This window comes from Heptranchias perlo, chromosome 2 (assembly GCF_035084215.1).
Source record: "Heptranchias perlo isolate sHepPer1 chromosome 2, sHepPer1.hap1, whole genome shotgun sequence".
NCBI lineage: Eukaryota > Metazoa > Chordata > Chondrichthyes > Hexanchiformes > Hexanchidae > Heptranchias > Heptranchias perlo.
The window spans coordinates 49,593,331-49,612,382 of NC_090326.1; the positions used below are offsets into that span (position 1 = coordinate 49,593,331).

Below are 19,052 nucleotides of genomic sequence, written 5' to 3' on the forward strand. Positions count from 1 at the left end.
GAAAAACATAAGCTTAGCACACACACAAAGATGTTGTTGTGATGTTGCAAATAGGCAGTGACTCGTGCTGTCTGACTTCTCATTCTAAAAAGATCTGCACCAGTTAGTTTATCCTAATCCAAGAAGATTGCATTTTTTCCTCCTCACACCGTCTATCCACAAGCCTATCTGCAAGAGTCGGTTAGATTAGAATGTCCTTATTGCTTTCACAAGTGTATTGTGTTTCCAAACTGGCCAGACTCTCTCTCTTCTAGTTTGATTCCAGAAATTTGGATGTTGGCACATTCAGCATTGGCTGATTCACCACAACAGAAATCAACAGCCGAAGCAGCGTTGTTCTTATTGGGATACTCTCAAAAACAAAATAAGAGAAAAAATCAAATCAGATTGGCGCAGTTAGTCTATCTGTAGATATTCTCAGTTGCCTCATCATTCACCTTTATGAATGTGTGATCTGCCTAGAGACGGATCAAGAAATATTCAGGATTTGGAGTTAATAAGAACATAAGAAGTAGGAGCAGGAGAAGGCCGTACGGCCCCTCGAGCCTGCTCCGCCATTCAATCAGATCATATCTGATCTTCAACCTCAACTCCACTTTCCTGCCCGATCCCCTTATCCCTTGATTCCCCTAGAGTCCAAAAATCTATCCATCTCAGCCTTGAATATACTCAACGACTCAGCAGAGGCATCTGGGGTAGAGAATTCAAAAGATCCACAAACCTCTGATTTTTTTTTTATTCGTTCATGGGATGTGAACGTCGTGGCGAGGCCAGCATTTATTGCCCATCCCGAATTATCCTTGAGAAGGTGGTGGTGAGCCACCTTCTTGAACCGCTGCAGTCCATTTGGTGAAGGTTCTCCCACAGGTAGGGAGTTCCAGGATTTTGACCCAGCGACGATGAAGGAACGGCGATATATTTCCAAGTCGGGATGCTATGTGTGGTGTTGTTCCCATGTGCCTGCTGCCCTTGTCCTTCTAGGAGGTAGAGGTCGCGGGTTTGGGAGGTGCTGTCAAAGAAGCCTTGGTAAGTTGCTGCAGTGCATCCTGTGGATGGTACACACTGCAGCCACAGTGCACCGGTGGTGAAGGGAGTGAATATCTAGGGTGGTCGATGGGTTGCGAATCAATCAAATGGGCTGCTTTATCCTGGATGGTGTCAAGCTTCTTGAGTATTGTTGGAGCTGCACTCATCCAGGCAAGTGGAGAGTATTCCATCACACTCCTGACTTGTGCCTTGTACATGGTGGAAAGACTTTGGGGAGTCAGGAGGTGAGTCATTCGCCACAGAATACCCAGCCTCTGACCTGCTCTTGTAGCCACAGTCTTTATGTGGCTGGTCCAGTTAAGTTTCTGGTTAATGGTGACCCCCAGGATGTTGATGGTGGGGGATTCGGTGATGGCAATGCCGTTGAATGTCAAGGGGACGTGGTTAGACTCTCTCTTGTTGGAGATGGTCATTGCCTGGCACTTCTCTGGCGCAAATGTTACTTGCCACTTATCAGCTCAAGCCTGGATGTTGTCCAGGTCTTGAAGCAGTCTGTGCCCACATGCAGCATTATCTGTGGGGTTGCGAATGGAACTGAACACTGTGCAATCATCAGCGAACATCCCCATTTCTGACCTTATGATGGAGGGAAGGTCATTGATGAAGCAGCTGAAGATGGTTGGGCCTAGGACACTGCCCTGAGGAATTCCTGCAGTAATGTCCTGGGGCTGAGATGACTGGCCTCCAACAACCACTACCATCTTCCTTTGTGCTAGTATGACTCCACCCACTGGAGAGTTTTCCCCCCTGATTCCCATTGACTTCAATTTTACTAGGGCTCCTAGTGCCACACTCGGTCAAATGCTGCCTTGATGTCAAGTCAGTCACTCTCACCTCACCTCTGGAATTCAGCTATTTGTCCATGTTTGGACCAAGGCTGTAATGAGGTCTGGACCGAGTGGTCCTGACGGAACCCAAACTGATCATCGGTGAGCAGGTTATTGGTGAGTAAGTGCCGCTTGATAGCACTGTCGACGACACCTTCCATCACTTTGCTGATGATTGGGAGTAGACTGATGGGGCGGTAATTGGCCAGATTGGATTTGTCCTGCTTTTTGTGGACATGACATACCTGGGCAATTTTCCACATTGTCGGGTAGATGCCAGTGTTGTAGCTGTACTGGAACAGTTTGGCTAGAGGTGCGGCTAGTTTTGGAGCACAAGTCTTCAGCACTACAGCCGGGATGTTGTCGGGGCCCATAGCCTTTGTTGTTTCCAGTGCACTCAGCCGTTTCTTGATATCACGTGGAGTGAATCAAATTGGCTGAAGACTGGCTTCTGAGATGGTGGGGATATCGGGAGGAGGCCGAGATGGATCATCTACTCGACACTTCTGGCCGAAGATGGTTGGTTGAAGTTGAGTGAAGAAATTCCTCCTCATCTCAGTCTTAAATGGCTGATTCCTTATCCTGCGACAATGTCACCTCGTCCTAGACACTCTCGTCAGGGGAAACAACCTCTCAGCCTCTAGCCTGCCAAGCCCCCTCATAATCTTACATGTTTCAATGAGATCATCTCTCACTCTTCTAAACATCAGAGAATATAGGCACATTCTACTCAACCCCTCCTCATAGAACAACCCTCTCATCCCAGGAATTAATCTAGTGAACCTTTGTTGCACCTCCTCTAAGGCAAGTATATCCTTCCTTCGATAAGGAGACCAAAACTATACACAGTACTCCAGGTGAGGTCTAGAACTAGGGGGCATAGTCGCAGGATATGGGGTCGGCCATTCAAGACTGAGATGAGGAGGAATTTCTTCACGCAGAGGGTTGTGAATCTTCGGAATTCTCTACCCCAGAGGACTATGGATGCTGAGTCATCGAATATATTCAAGGTTGTGACAAATTTTTGGAGGCCAATCATCTCAGCCCCAGGACATTGCTGCAGGAGTTCCTCAGGGCAGTGTCCTAGGCCCAGCCATCTTCAGCTGCTTCATCAATGACCTTCCCTCCATCATAAGGTCAGAAATGGGAATGTTCGCTGATGATTGCACAGTGTTCAGTTCCATTCGCAACCCCTCAGATAATGAAGCAGTGCGTGCCCGCATGCAACAATACCTGGACAACATCCAGACTTTGGCTAATAAGTGGCAAGTAACATTCGTGCCAGACAAGTGCCAGGCAATGACCATCTCCAACAAGAGAGAGTCTAACCACGTCCCCTTGACATTCAACGGCATTACTATCGCTGAATCCCCCACCATCAACATCCTGGGGGTCACCATTGACCAGACACTTAACTGGACCAGCCACATAAATATTGTGGCTACAAGAGCATGTCAGAGGCTGGGTATTCTGAGGCGAGTAACTCACCTCCTGACTCCCCAAAGTCTTTCCACCATATACAAGGCACAAGTCAGGAGTGTGATGGAATACTCTCCACTTGCCTGGATGAGTGCAGCTCCAACAACACTCAAGAAGCTCGACACCATCCAAGACAAAGCAGCCCGCTTGATTGGCACCCCATCCACCACCCTAAACCTTCACCGCCGGTGCACTGTGGCTGCAGTGTGTACCATCTACAGGATGCACTGTAGCAACTCGCCAAGGCTTCTTCGACAGCACCTCCCAAACCCGCGACCTCTACCACCTAGAAGGACAAGGTCAGCAGGCACATGGGAACAACACCACCTGCACATTCCCCTCCAAGTCACACACCATCCCGACTTGGAAATATATTGTCGTTCCTCCGTCTTCGCTGGGTCAAAGTCCTGGAACTCCTTATCTACCAGCGCTGTGGGAGAACCTTCACCAAACAGACTACAGCGGTTCAAGAAGGCGGCTCACCACCACCTTCTCAAGGGCAATTAGGGATGGGCAATAAATGCTGGCCTTACCAGCGATGCCCACCTCCCATGAATGAATAAAAAAAAACCTGACATAATCTTGAAGACATACTCTATCTGGTCATCCTGAAACCTTCTAAGCTCCAGTGAGAAGAGCACTAGCTTCTCAAGCCTCTCTTCACAGTCCCTCATCCCTGTAAATCTCATGAATCTATGCTATACGTTTTCCATTGCTTTAAAATCCTTCCGCCAATGGAGTGCTCAAAACTGCACAATACTTCAACTGCAGTTTAAATAAGGGATTGTATACTTTCAACATTATTTGATTTGTTCTCGGGTTGTCACTGGCAAAGCTGTATTTATTGTCCATCCCTATCTGCGCTGAGCAGGTAGTGGTGTGTTATCCGCTTGACCTGCTGCAGTTCTTGCAGTGATGGTGCTCCCATGATGGTGTTAAATTGGAAATTCCACAAATTTGACCCAGTGACAATAAAGGAATGATGGTACAATGTCCAAGTCAGGGTGACGTGTTGGAGGGGAACTTAGAACTGATGGTTCCAGTGATCTTGCTGTTTTTGTCCTTGGTAGTAGAGGTCGCGGGGCTGCGAGATGGCATCAAAGTAAGCTTGGCAAGTTGCTATAGTGCACCCTGCAGATCATACATACTGCAACCACCATGTGCCAATGATTGAGGGTGTAGATATTGAGTCTAGTGGCAGGCCGCTGATCAAGCAGACTGCTCTGTCCTGGATTGTGTCAAGCAGCTCTCATGTTTATGTGGCTGCGTCGATCCAGGTGAGTTGAGTGGTGAATATTCCTGACTTGTAGATGGTGAAGAGTCTTTGAAAGGTCAGGAAGTGAGCCACTTGTTGCAGAGCACCCAGCCTCTGCCCTGCTCTTGTAGCCATAGTGTTGATATGGCTGGTCCAGTTAAACTTTGATCAATGGTGACCCGCACGATGTTGATGGTGGGGAATTTGGTGATGGTTGTGCTGCTGGTGGTCAGGGGGAGGTGCTTGCACCTTTCCTTATTGGATTCGGTCATTACCTGGCACATGTATGGAATGAATATTACCTGTTAAAAATCCTGCTATTTACTAGATCTTCTTTGTGGTACATTTGGTCAAATGCTACATAGAACTGCATCTGCGATCCATCTCCTCTGTGAAAACTAAAGCAAAATACTTATTTAGTATCAGCCATTCTTTCATTCTCCATTACAACCTTGCCTCCTTCTTATGTTCTTGAAGAGAAGAGAGCAGAATGGCTCTTGGTGTTTTTACTCTACCTCTTATTGCTAATAAGTCTATAGAAAGCCTTTCTATTGCCTTTGTTTTTTGTTAATTTTCTTTCATACTCCCTCAATTTTTTAAATCTTCTTCTTTGTAGCGTTCCTATATTTATATTGTTTTGGCTTTTTTCCTCACTGGAATGTACTTCATTTGTACCCTTTCCATCTCCTGTTTAATTATTTCACATTGCTGATCTGCAATTCTATTTGCCAATTTTTACTTCTGTCTAATCTGGGCAAGGTCCCTTTTTATCTTGCTGTAATTTTTTTTTCAAGTACCCCTGTCCTTGAGTTTTCTTTGTCCTTTTCTATTTTTACACTGAGGATCAGATATCACTGACCCTCCTAATGGTCATTGTTTCCCAAATGTTCCCTTTTAGCTTGCTCCACTTTGTTGGGCAGAACTAGGTCAAGTAGTGCATCCTTCCTTTTTAGAGGAGCAGCATATTAACTGAGAAAATAGTCCTGTTCACACTTCAAAATAAACTTTTTTCACCACAAATATTTTTCCTACCCCAGTCTATTTTTGGAGAGTTAAAATCTCCTGGAATCATAACTCTGTTGTTAATGCATGCCTCCTTAATTTATCTACAGGGTTCATCCTCAATTTCCTTTAAACTATTTGGCAGTTGATAAAGTGCTCCCAGTAATGTGACTTGCTGTTTCTTAGCTCAATCCAAAGGGATCCTGATTGGCCCATTTCTCTCTTTAAATCCTTACAATCTAGTCTCTTTATTAATACCATTATCCCTTTTCCCTTTCTGTCATTCTTCCCTAACTCTCCTGAAAGTTTTAAAACTGAGAAGCCTAGAAATTGGTTCTAGACCAACGGGGCGCAGGGAACAATTCCCGCATCGGTACGGGTAGGTCCAAGACCCGCCCGCTAATGGGTCTCGGGCCTCATTTACCTCATTGAAACATACAAAATTCTTACAGGGCTCAATAGGGTAGATTCAGGGAGGATGTTTCCCCTGGCTGGGGTGTCTGGAACCAGGGGTCACAGTCTCAGAATAAGGGGTAGGCCACTTAGGACTGAGATGAGGAGAAATTTCTTCACTCAGAGGGTGGTGAATCTTTGGAATTCTCTACCTCAGAGGGCTGTGGAGGCTCAGTCATTGAATACATTCAAAACAGAGATCGATAGTTTTCTAGATATTAAAGGCATCAAGGGATATGGGGATAGTGCAGGAAAATGGATTTGAGGTAGAAGATCAGCCATGATCTTGTTGAATGGTGGAGCAGGCTCGAGGTGCCGGATGGCCTACTCCTGCTCCTATTTCTTATGTTCTTATCTTCTTAGGCCTGCTGGCGAAAACAATTTGAATTTCGGGCTGCTGAGTCGATCTTGCAAGAGTGGGGAGAGATCGGAAGGGAGGAAGGCAACCGGGAGAGGGGTCGAGGGAGCGATCGGGAGAGGGAGGGAGGCGACCAGGAGAGGGGTCCAGGAAATGATCGGGGAGGATTGGTGGCTGCGATCAGAGGGGTGGGGGTGAGCGGTAGCCAGCAGCAGCCCATGGTTTAAATGTGGAACCGGGAGGAGCACATCTGCTCGTCCCAGCTGCACATTCAGGTAAGTATTAATTAAGAACTTAAATTGTTTGTTGCGGCCTGCTGTGGTCCCTTTAAGGATCGGTGGTTAAGCCGCTTATAGACCTGGTTTTCCTGAACGCAGCTGACCTGGCACTGGCTGCGTATAGGGCAAACTAATTTGGTAAAGGCGGCATTGAACAGGTGGTACGCCCCTTATTTGCATATACAAAGTGCCTAACGTCTGTTTCAGGCGTGGGCCCTGGACGCCTCATTTGATGCCTACACCAGTATTGCTGGTGGCGCACTTCCGGCACAGAGCGTGCGCACGCCGCCCACCATATTGGACACTTTGGTGCCTGTTTTACACCTGTAACACGGGCGCAGTGTCATCGAATTTCTAGGCCAGCATATTTAATTGCTGATTTGGACCCAGGTGCAGCCGTGTTTCAGTTACTACTCATGTCTGATTTTCTGTTTTAGTCAATGGCTCTCATTTCCCAATGGGGAAGCTGACTGCTGTAGAAACTGTTCCATAATATAAATAGGTAGTCTCAGTGGCAGGAGGAAGGCCACTCAGTATTGGGAAAGCGGTACCTGAATTAAAAATACAGCGTTGGAACACTAGGATGCACTCATTGCTAAAAACAAAAATTCCAGGTCTTGCAAGCAGAAGATTTAAATCTGCTACATCTGCGGTAACTGTACATTTTACAGCCATTTACTAAGTGAATACAGAGCAAATTTATTTTCCCCAAACTGATTTGAGCCCTGGATTTAGACACTGGCAACTCCAATCATGTTTGTAAACCTCAGTCCCGAAGCATCGAGCAAAAGAATGCATAAACGTGGGTACCAGCTTCTTTAAAAGTCTGCAGCTTAGTAAATTTAAGAAATGCTGTATGCATATTTATTTGGAAAAATCTATTTAGTTTACTGTTTGAATCCATCAGAAAGTATATTTTCCATATCTCAATAATGCTATTGAAATAAGTAATAAATCATCCTGAGCAACTACATGTATAACGCTGATGATGGATGCTGATTGTTTATTCTGCTGTCAAATAGTATCAAAATTAATTCCAAAATTTAGATTTCTTTATCTGGCGACAGCTAGATATTATACAAAACATATTGATAGAAGTTTCTGTAGGAATTATGGTTTGATACATTAACAATACAGAATTGAAAAAGGCCATCTTGTCGTTTGAAGGGCCTGAGTTAGATTGCCAGCCTTGACTGACATTTGAAGTCAGTAACTTTCACTAGTTCTCAATCGAAACGACAAGGTATAGATGTCCCATTAGAGAAGGGTATCCAGTCCCCCACAAACACACCTCATATCTGACAATATAAAGTATTTTTGGCAGAAGTGATAATCGGTGTGCAGTTAAATGTCCCATCTTCCCAGTTGAAGGTAAAGGCACTGGGGGTAAGTCTGAAAGTTGGTTTTAAAAGAAGATGGAGGGGGGTGAGAATTTGTGGAAAAACATCAGCAATGATCACAAACAAGGTGGATCTCCAATACAAAACTGGAAATGTGCCTTTTTGAAACCCAACTTAGCCGTATGGCTAGCTAGTAGTTTGGAATGTGAAACACTGACAACATCTACTCTGGCTCCAACATTGACCCTAACCATAGCAACTCAATCTAACTTGTACATGCTGTGATGAAGCTTTTTGTACTGACAGTCTTGTGTTCAGTTCCTGTGCGTTGTTTGTGGTCAGTGTTTTGTATTAATGAATTGATGCTCTTGTGCGTGTTATAAGCCGTATATATTCAACTCGCCCTGGTTTTACTCTGCAGATAATGATGCAGACAATTATTCAGTATGCAGTGTTTAGTTTTTGTTGTTGCACTCTTTTGGGGGATTTTGTTTAAATGTTACTGCTTTTGATAAATAATAAAGAACCTGCAGACAAAGCCCGTGAGTTCCGAGGTACTTTCTGAGGTACTTTGATACCAATCTGCAGTGTAACATTTTTTAGATGCTCCCACACAATTTGTGTTGACAGAGATTTCAAGTTAGGACTACAGTATAAACTCTTCAAACATAGTCAATCCTGGATGTCCGCAATAAAATCCTTAATGGCGCTTGCTAATCTCTGCACTTGTGTACCCTCCAGTGCCAGGAATGTTAGGTTAAGTAAGGTACATTGAGCTTTACAGACCAGAGCTGTAAAATACAGAACAGTGCTTTATGGACCAAACAGGAATGTACAGAACAGAGTTGCAATGGTTGTGAAGTTAGTGCACAACAATCTGTTTTGATCTCGGCCAAAAAGCTCTTTGGTCCGTGTAATTACAGAGACCTAACATAATTTGAGTGCTTTTCAATTTAATTTGTTGTTTCCTTAGCACTTATTGATTTTAACAATATTGATCTCTCTTTCAGGGGTCACAATCAGAGGATGGAATTCCTTGGTGATTCTATAATGCAATTGGTAGCCACTGAGTACTTATTCATACATTTCCCAGACCATCACGAGGGCCACTTAACGGTGAGATACACACAAGTCATTGTCCGTTAAATTAATATTTTACTTAGATGACCAATGTGGTAAACATTTGTAAAGGACTGTTTTTATTGTACTCAAAACCACTCATTTTTATACATGTCAGCTTCTATGCTATTAAAGATGATGCCACCTTCTGCAGTATTTAAATGATTTGTAAATATTCCTGAGTAATAGGTTAATGAAAAAACTTTACTATAAAATGTGAAACCTCTAGATGTTTAAAAATCTTATATCAGTGTGCACTTCCTGTCAACAAAAGCTTATTTGCTGTTGCAGTGTTTTTGTCACACATTGGTATCATCTTTTTCCATTATTAATCCCTATGTCTACATTTATAATGGAAACTTCCTATTTAAACTTGTCACACTCTAATTATACCCTCCCACTAGTGATGGTGCAGCAGTATCGAAGTCTTCCGTGTCTCAGCTCCTCGGCCTCTACTGCAGAGAGGCTCCAATGTTCCAACTAGCTCTGTTTCTCTGCTTCTGAAATTGTCCTAAGTTTTGTTGTTCAATTATAAATAATAATGTAAAATTACATAGAATTAAATAGAACGTGCAGCACAGAAACAGGCCGTTCAGCCCAACAGGTCCATACCGGTGTTTATGCTCCATAAAAGCCTCCTCCCTCTCTACTTCATCTAACCCTATCAGCATATCCTTCCATTTCTTTCTCCCTCAAGTGTTTATCTAGCTTCCCATTGAATGCATCTATGCTAGTCGCCTCAACTACTCCACATTTGGTTCCACATTCTAACCAATCTCTGGGTAAAGAAGTTTCTCCTGAATTCCCTTTTGGAATTATTAGTGACTATCTTATATTTATGGCCCCTAGTTCTGGTCTCCCCCACAAATGGAAACATCGTCTCTATGTCTACCCTATCAAACCCTTTCATAATCTTTAATAGGGCAATTAGGGATGGGCAATCAATGCTGGCCTTGCCAGCGACGCCCACATCCCATGAATGAATAAAATCTTAAAAACCTCTATAAGCTCATCCCACAGTCTTTTTTCTAGAGAAAACAGCCCCAGCCTGCTCAATCTTTCCTGATAGGTATAACCTCTCAGTTCTGGTATCATCCTAGTAAATCTTTTTTGCACCTTCTCCAGTGCCTCTACATCCTTTTTATATTATGGGGACCAGAACTGTTCACTGTACTCCAAGTGTGGTCTAACCAAGATTCTATACAAGTTTAACATAACTTCTCCGCTTTTCAATTCTATCCCTTTAGAAATGAACCCCAGTGCTTGGTTTGCTTTTTTATGGCCTTATTAACCTGCATCTCTACTTTGTGATTTGTGTTTCTGTACCCCAAGATCCCTTTGCTCCTCTATCCCATTCAGGCTCTTATTATACAAGCAGTATGTGGGCCCCTTATTCTTCCTACCAAAATGTAATACCTCACACTTATCTATATTGAAATTCATTTGCCAATTACATGTCCATTCTGCAAGTTTATTAATGTCTTCCTGTATTTTGTCACAGTCCTCCTCAGTATTAACTATAGCCCCCAATTTGGTTACATCTGCAAATTTTGAAATTGTACTCCTGATTACCGAGTCCAAATTGTTTATGTAAATGTTGAACAACACTGGTCCCAGCACCGATCATTGTGGAACACGACTTCCCACCTTTTTTCCGTCTGACTAACTACCTTTAACCCCTACTCTCTATTTTCTGTTTTGTAGCCAGCTTGCTATCCATTCTGCTACTTGTCCCCTGACCTTAGTCATGAATCTACTATGCGATACCTTATCAAAGTCCTTTTGAAAATCCAAATATATTACATCTACTACATTACCCTTGTTTACCCTTTCTATTACTTCAAAGAAATCAATAAGCATGACCTTCCCTTTTAAAATCCGTACTGACTATTCTTTAGTATATTTTCGGTTTCTAGATGTTTTTCTATTACATCTTTGAGCAAGGATTCTATTATCTTTCCTATCACCTGTTCTCTCCTCCACCACTCTGCTCGAAAGCTCATTTCAATTGTTGATCACTATCTGTGTGAAGGAGAACCTCTGATATCAGTCCTAAAGAATGTCAGCCTTTGGCTGTGTTAGCAGTCTTGCCTTTGAGTCAGAAGAAAGTGGGTTCAAGCTCCACTCCAGAGATTTGAGCATATAATCTAGGCTGGCATTTATCTAGGCAGCCTAGATTATATGCTGAAATCTCTGGAGTGGAGCTTGAACCCACTTTCTTCTGACTCAAAGGCAAGAATGCTAACACAGCCAAAGGCTGAGGGAGTGCTGCCCTGTTGGAAATGCTGTCTTTTGGATGGTACATTATACCGAGGCTCCTTTTGCCACCTCGTGGATGTAAAACATCCCGTGGCACTATTCGAAGATGAACAGGAGAGTTCTCCCAGCCTCCTGGCCAACATTTATCGCTCATTCAGCAAAACAGATTATCTGGTCATTTACCTCATTGCTGTTTGTGGGATCTTGTTATGTGCATATTGGCTGCCACATTTGCCTACATTACAACAGTGACTACACTTCAAGAGTATTTCATTGGCTGTGAAGCACTTTGGGAAGTCCTGAGGACGTGAAAGGCACTCTATAAATGCAAGCTTTTTGTTTCTCTTTAAAGTTACCTTTTACTAATTTGAACCTATGTCTCCTTGTCCTACTCCCAAAGTGAAATTTAAAGTAGGATTCAGGATTAACCTTTTCCATGCCATTTCTATTTTATATACTTCTATAAGATCACCTCTCAGATGCCTCCCTTCCAGGCTGAAAATTCCATCTCTGAGACTCCTGACTCTAGGGATTAGTCTCGTAGCTCTTCTCTGCACTGACTTCAGTGCTTGAATGTCTCCCCTGTTTATAGGCAACCAGAATTGGACACAGTACTTGAGGTGTGCTCAACCAGAGCACTGTACAGTTTGGTCACATCTTCCTCTGACTTGTATTCCCTGTCTTGGCTAGGTAGTTCAACATTCCATTGGCTTTATTCATTGCTGCTCTGCATTGGTTGGGCATGTTCAGCGTTGAGTCTACTGAGATTCTTAGGTCTCTTTCAACTTCACCCTTAGCTATTTCAACACCATTCATGAAGTATTAATGTTTGCCCATTTTTCCTTCCGATGTGCAATGCTTTATCACTTGTCTGCATTAAATTTGTGGTCAACGTACTCGTGTATTTTTTTTAGCTCAGTTTATAGTTTCTAGGCCTCCTCCTTCGATTGCACTGCCCCTCCTAGTTTGGTATCATCTACAAATTTGACCAATTTGCATTGAGTTTTAGAATCCAAGTCATGGATGTAAATTAGTAACAGTACTGTTCCCAACACTGAGCTGTGGGACACCCTATCCAGTTCATACCTCCCCCACCCTGACATTACCCCTCTAACCTGTACTCATTATTTTCTACCCTTCATCTAGTTTCTTATCCATACACAAGTTTTTCCCTAAATCCTTACAGCTTGGAGCTTAATTAGTAATCTTTCACATGGAACTTCATCAAATGCCTTTTTGAAGTCTAAGAACACAATGTTGTATGGTTTACCACAGTCAACTTGGGTTGTCACTTCCTCAAAGAAATCCAGGAGGTTGGTCATGTAGGATCTTCCCAGTCTAAAGCCTGTTGAATGCTGTTTACCAGATGGTTGTTGTACAGATAATCCTCAAGTTTATTCCTGATAGTCAATTCAATTTACATGGAATTGGCATTACACTAACGAGTCTATATTGCCTGTTTCTGTTTGGTTACCCTTTTTGACTATTGGTCAGTTTCCAATCTTCTGGTACTTCCCCAGTACTATTGACTCCCTCATATTGATTGTCAGTGCCTCGCAAATCTCCTCCTTCATCTCTCTCAACAGTTTGGGATAAATACCATCGAACCCTGGAAAAGAATGCCTGTTGTACTTACTTTCTCCAGAGGTGGCATTGTAACCCTTCTCAGCCTGGTGGAACAAACACAGCTAAAACAAAATGCAAGGCCACAGGAAACTCACTAGTTATATATAATTTCCATCAACAAAACCAGCAGCAGAATAAAAGTCCCATGACTACTAAATCCATTGTCCTTCAAACACGTTGCTAGATAATTCTGCAATCTTAAGGATATCTTACATTTGAAAAAAAATCAATCCTTTTCGTTCGGTGAGTTGTTCCCTTTAAAAGTAATATCTGAAATTATATACTGTGTAAAGAAAACCTGATGTCATTCAGAAAATTCAATATAGTTAACAAAATAAAATGAATTACAGAAAGGAATGGATTGTAACAATTTTTGCTGCGATTGTTTTCCTTGTAGCTGTTACGAAGTTCCCTGGTCAATAACCGTACTCAAGCCAAAGTGGCAGAAGAACTGGGCATGCAGGACTTCGCTATCACCAATGACAAAACCAAAAGACCTGTAGCACTACGGACAAAGACTCTTGCTGACCTCTTAGAATGTGAGTGCACACTCCCTTTGGTATACTAATTTGTTAAATAATGTGAACACCACATTCTGATGCTGTAAAGGTTTAGTTTAAATGCATCTATTCCATGTCAAAGATTTACTTTCATTTCTTTTACACTTCTTTCAACGATATATTCATGGCTCAATTCTGGACTGAATAACCGCCGATTCCAATTTCAAAGAAAAACACAATGCCTGATCCAGTGGGGAGATGAGACGAAATTTTTTTTAATCAGCGAGTAGCTGTGATCCAGAATGCACTTCCTGAAAAGGTGGTGGAAGCAGATTCAATAGTAACTTTCAAAAAGGAATTGGATATATTCTTGAAAAGGAAAAATTTGCAAGGCTATGGGGAAAGAGCAGGGGACTGAGACTAATTGGATAGCTCTTTCAAAGAGCCAGCACAGGCTCGATAGGTCAATGTCCTCCTTCTGTGCTGTATGATTCTATGATCTCTACAATTTGAAAAGTACTTTTAATGCCACTCCAAGGTAAAGTTTTGAATCCACCCTCCCAACATGGAGTTTCAGCTGAAGGGAGCGCATATCACGCACTAAAGTGCAGAGGTCAATGGGGCCACAGGATTTTCCAGTTCATAGACAGCAAATCCTGCGAGACCTGTTGACCCTCACATCCAAATTCCCGATATGCATTTTTGATGGACAAGATTCTGCGCCAAGAGCATGACGTAGTAAAATTTACCTTTCAAGCTGGAAAAGGAAAAGTTTATTAGAAATTCAAATATTGCACCTTAAAAAAAAACAAATATCGTACCTGGAAACAAGCCAAATCCAAACTTGTGGAATTACAAGTACAGTTGATTGAGATAAATTTTACATAATACTGGACTGGCTCTTCCCAGGGTGACATTTATTTTACCAATGTCTGTCTGCTATGCATGAAAATTATGGAAAAAAGTCTACTTTTTTCCCCCGTTACAATACATTTGAATATAGACCCCCTTCCTCCCTAATTGGATAGCTTGATATCCAGATACAAAAGAAGGCCAATGGTGGGGGTTAGTAAAGAAAGTCAGACAAGACAATAATTCCTAGGTTGCCAGATATTAGATGCCTTAGACATATCCTTTCAAAGACTCAAGGAAGTGAATGGCTCTTTTCAGAATAACAGGTACATGTCTGCCTGACAGAGTCTCTCCAAGCTACTGACGATATGATGCCCTGGAGTTACAACCACAGTGGAAATATTCAGACAGCACAAAATAAATAGAAAACTTGCTTATCTGTCCCACCCTCATGAAGGGCAAAATTGAAACTAAAGAAAAAGGAATACACTAAGTACACAGACAACAAAGGAGAGGATGATAAAAGGGAATACGAAAAGGTTAGGAAAGAAGTTTTCAAAAAAAACAATTAGGAAGACAAAGAGAAACCACAAAATTAAGTTATTGAGGAATATTAAAAAGAAATAGTAAAGTATTCTACAGACATATAAATAACAAAAGAAAAATTAGAATAGGGATAGGACCGCTAAGGGCTACACATGATAAACTCATAGGTAATGACAGCAAAATGGCAGAAATATTAAAGAATTACTTTGCCTCAGTATTTACCAGGGAGAGTAACATGGTGGGCTTGACATTAGAGGAAGAGGTCAAAAAAAGATATGAAAACATTTAAGATAGAAAGGGGGGAGATAATTGATAAACTAATCAAACTTAGAGAGGATAAAACCCCTGGTCCGGATGGATAGTATCCGCACATGCTAGAGAAGATATAGTAGAGGCACGATGATATATATATATATATATATATATATAAAAATTCATTAGTAAAGGAATAGTGCCAGAGGACTACCGGACAGCTAATGTGATTCCTATATTTAAAAAGGGAGATAGAACCAGTCCAAGGAACTATAGACTAATTAGCTTAACATCGGTGATAGGAAAGATAATGGAATCCTTACTCAAAGATGTAATAGAAAAACATCTAGAAACCAAAAATATAATAAAGAATAGTCAGCATGGATTTCAAAAGGGAAGTCATGCTTGACCAACCTTATTGAATTCTTTGAAGAAGTAACAGAAAGGGTAGACAAGGGTAATGTAATAGATGTAATATATTTGGATTTTCAAACTGCCTTCGATAAAGTAGCCATGATGTGGAGATGCCGGTGATGGACTGGGGTTGACAAATGTAAGGAATCTTACAACACCAGGTTATAGTCCAATAAAATAAAACTGTTGGACTATAACCTGGTGTTGTAAGATTCCTTACATTCGATAAAGTACTGCATAGTAGACTCATGACTAAGGTCAGAGCATGTAGAGTCAGGGGACAAGTAGCAGAATAGATAGCAAGCTGGCTACAAAACAGAAAACAGGGAGTATGGGTTAAAGGTAGTAAATCAGACTGAAATAAGGTGGGAAGTGGTGTTCCACAATGATCGGTGCTGGGACGACTGTTGTTCACCATTTACATAAACAATTTGGACTCGGCAATCGGAAGTACAATTTCAAAATTTGCAGACGACACCAAATTGGGGGGGGTATAGTTAATACTGAGGAGGACTGCGACAAAATAAAGGACGACATTAATAAACTTGCAGAATGGGCGTGTAATTGGCAGATGAATTTCAATATAGATAAGTGTGAGGTGGTACATTTTGGTGGGAAGAATAAGAGGGCCACATACTGCTTGGATAATAAGAGTCTAAATAGGATAGAGGAGCAGAGGGATCTGGGGGTACAGATACATAAATCACTAAAAGGAGCGACACAGGTTAATAAGGCCGTTTTTTAAAAAAGCAAACCAAGCACTGGGGTTCATTTCTAAAGGGATAGAATAGAAAAGCAGAGAAGTTACGTTAAACTTGTATAGAACCTTGGTTAGACCACACCTGGAGTACTGTGCAGAGTTCTGGTCTCCATATTATAAAAAGGATATAGAGGCACTGGAGAAGGTGCAAAGAAGATTTACTTAGGATGATACCAGAACCGAGAAGTTATACCTATCAGGAAAGATTAAGCAGGCTTGGGCTCTTTTCTCTAGAAAGGAGAAGACTGAGGGGTGACTTGATACAGGTCTTTAATATTATGAAAGGATTTGATAGGGTACTCGTAGAGAAGATATTTCCACTTGCAGGGGAGACCAGAACTGGGGGCCATAAATACAAGATAGTCACTAATAAATCCAATAGGGAATTCAGGAGAAACTTCTTTACCCAGACAGTGATTAGAATGCCGAACTCATTACCACAAGGATTAGTTGAGGTGACTAGTGTAGATGCATTTAAGGGGAAGCTGGAGAAACACATAAGGGAGAAAGAAATAGAAGGATATGCTGATAGGGTTAGATGAAGTAAGGAGGGATGAGGCTCGTGTGGAGCATAAATGCTGGCATGGACCTGTTGGGCCGAATGGCCTGTTTCTGTGCTGTACATTCTATGTAATGCAGAGGTGCAACAATTTTGTTGCTGTTAATGTGTCATTGCATATGTCCAGTATAGGCATAAAATTACTGATTGTACCCGAGCAGGGTAATTTTCTTAAAGGCACAGAATCCTCAAATTCACTTGCCTGGTCCAAAATTTGTGCTTTCTTTTGAATAGATCCGTTTTTTTTTAAAGTAATGTACCAAATAAATGTTAAAAGCATATCCTGGTTAAAGTATATATTTTTTTAATCTAGCATTCATAGCTGCACTTTATATCGACCAGGACTTGGACTATGTCCGTACTTTCATGAATGTATGTTTCTTCCCACGATTGAAGGTCAGTATGTTCAACCTCACTTAAATGTAAATTTGTTAAGTCTATGCCCTGTTCACATAAGTTTTATTTTAATTGTTCTCCCCATTGACATTGGTAGAAATGTTTGCTTCTCAGATAATACAATGGAGCATTTTCAGGCCAGTGCATCTTTAGGCAAAACTATAATTAAATTAAATAAATCCTGCTTTTCTCGCCATTTGTAAACCTATGAATTGTGCATTTATCATGTCCCTTTTAATACCAACCGCTGATGTCTTCTGTCCAATATGAATCTATTGGCACTATTTTAAACCGTGCTACAACCAGAATGTAACTATGATACTTAGAAACTAGCACTTTTCTAAATGTTGTAGTGTTCTTTATTCTCCTACTGTGTACTTTATGCCTACATTTCCAGACAGGTATCTGTAAAATTGTATGAAATCAGTTGTGGACTGAATAGGAGTTACTGCATTGTCTGTGTCTTCAGTGACTCCATCAGAATATAAAAGCTCAAATGTTAAATGCACAGAGGTTACAGTTAACTGAAGTAATTAAATGTACAAAGTCAATTGTTAACTGAACTTGCACAGGCTTTAATTTTTAATGACCTTTCCTTTGTTTGTGCAGGAGTTCATCCTGAACCAAGATTGGAATGATCCCAAGTCTCAGCTTCAGCAGTGTTGCCTGACCCTCAGAACAGAGGGGAAAGAGCCAGACATTCCGTTGTACAAGTGAGTTTTATATGTGGTGTGAATGAAAATTTTTAGTTATATGATACTGGTTGACTAAAAGCCAAAAGTATATTTTCTGTGTACACAATGCACATCTGTTGGACACTAAAAATGTTACATTTCTGTTCGATCTAATATACTTTAACAGATTCAAAAGGATTGTGTGATGTTGAAGAAGACCTGCATTAGTATTCAATTATTTGTAACTGGAGCTCTTTGTGTAGTGATTACACTGTTATATTTAGGTATGTAACATTTAGATAGGTAGCATCTCTGTGTTATATGTTACTTTCATTGTCAATTTTATTTTTTAAAAAGATGTGAGTTAAAAGTATTGTGATGTCAGTAGAAAGCACTATCGAATTATTTGCCTGTCTTTAATGCAATTTTGAGAATTCCTACCCTCTAAAAGCAATTTAACAAATATTAGTGAAAAATTAGTACAAGGCATGATTTTTCTTTATTAAGCCCCCAATAGGTAAACCAATAGTGTTCCACAGCTGTACAGTCAGACCAAAAGTAAACATTTTACTCCAAGTCAAAACTGGAATTACAAAGGTTAACCAAAGGGAAGATTTTGAAAGACTCTATTAGTATAGAGCATGAGTGTTGTAGCCATTAATGAAGGAGGCAGGGAAGTCATCCCAGGAGTGCAGAGGGCATAGCTGGCATCTGATTAGCAGCAGGTACTACCTCAGTCAGCAGCTTACTGCAATAGAATCTGCTATCTGGACATAATAAAGGAAAAGTGCATGAGAGGCCATTGATGTCACCAGTCAGGTTTTATGCCAAGTCGGACATTACAGGCATCAGCCAGCTTGCCGTTTGCGCAATGGACACTTCCCTTTTTACACAATAAAAGAAACCCAAGTTTCTCCACATTTCCCTCATACCTCAGTCCGCTAGCAGTAGGGATGAGAAATGTGGCTCTTCTCTTAACTAATTCAAAGGCTTGAATGTCGACCTTGCGATTCGGTGCCCATACTGGACATAGTGCTCAAATGTGTGGTTTGACCA

The 19,052-nt window shown here is 41.5% G+C and overlaps 1 protein-coding gene across 2 annotated transcripts in view; it reads left to right on the forward strand.

Moving 5' to 3' along the window:
• The window catches only part of drosha (drosha ribonuclease III), a 190,271-nt gene that overhangs the window by 130,094 nt on the left and 41,125 nt on the right, over positions 1-19,052 (forward strand). For both annotated transcript variants that reach the window (XR_010966622.1, XM_068001877.1), the window contains exons 26-29: positions 9,050-9,155; positions 13,441-13,582; positions 17,240-17,322; positions 17,932-18,035. Coding sequence is in view for 1 of the 2 variants with exons in the window: in XM_068001877.1 (XP_067857978.1) it covers positions 9,050-9,155; positions 13,441-13,582; positions 17,240-17,322; positions 17,932-18,035 (435 nt within the window). In the remaining variant the exon portion in view is untranslated. The remainder of the gene's footprint in view (positions 1-9,049; positions 9,156-13,440; positions 13,583-17,239; positions 17,323-17,931; positions 18,036-19,052) is intronic.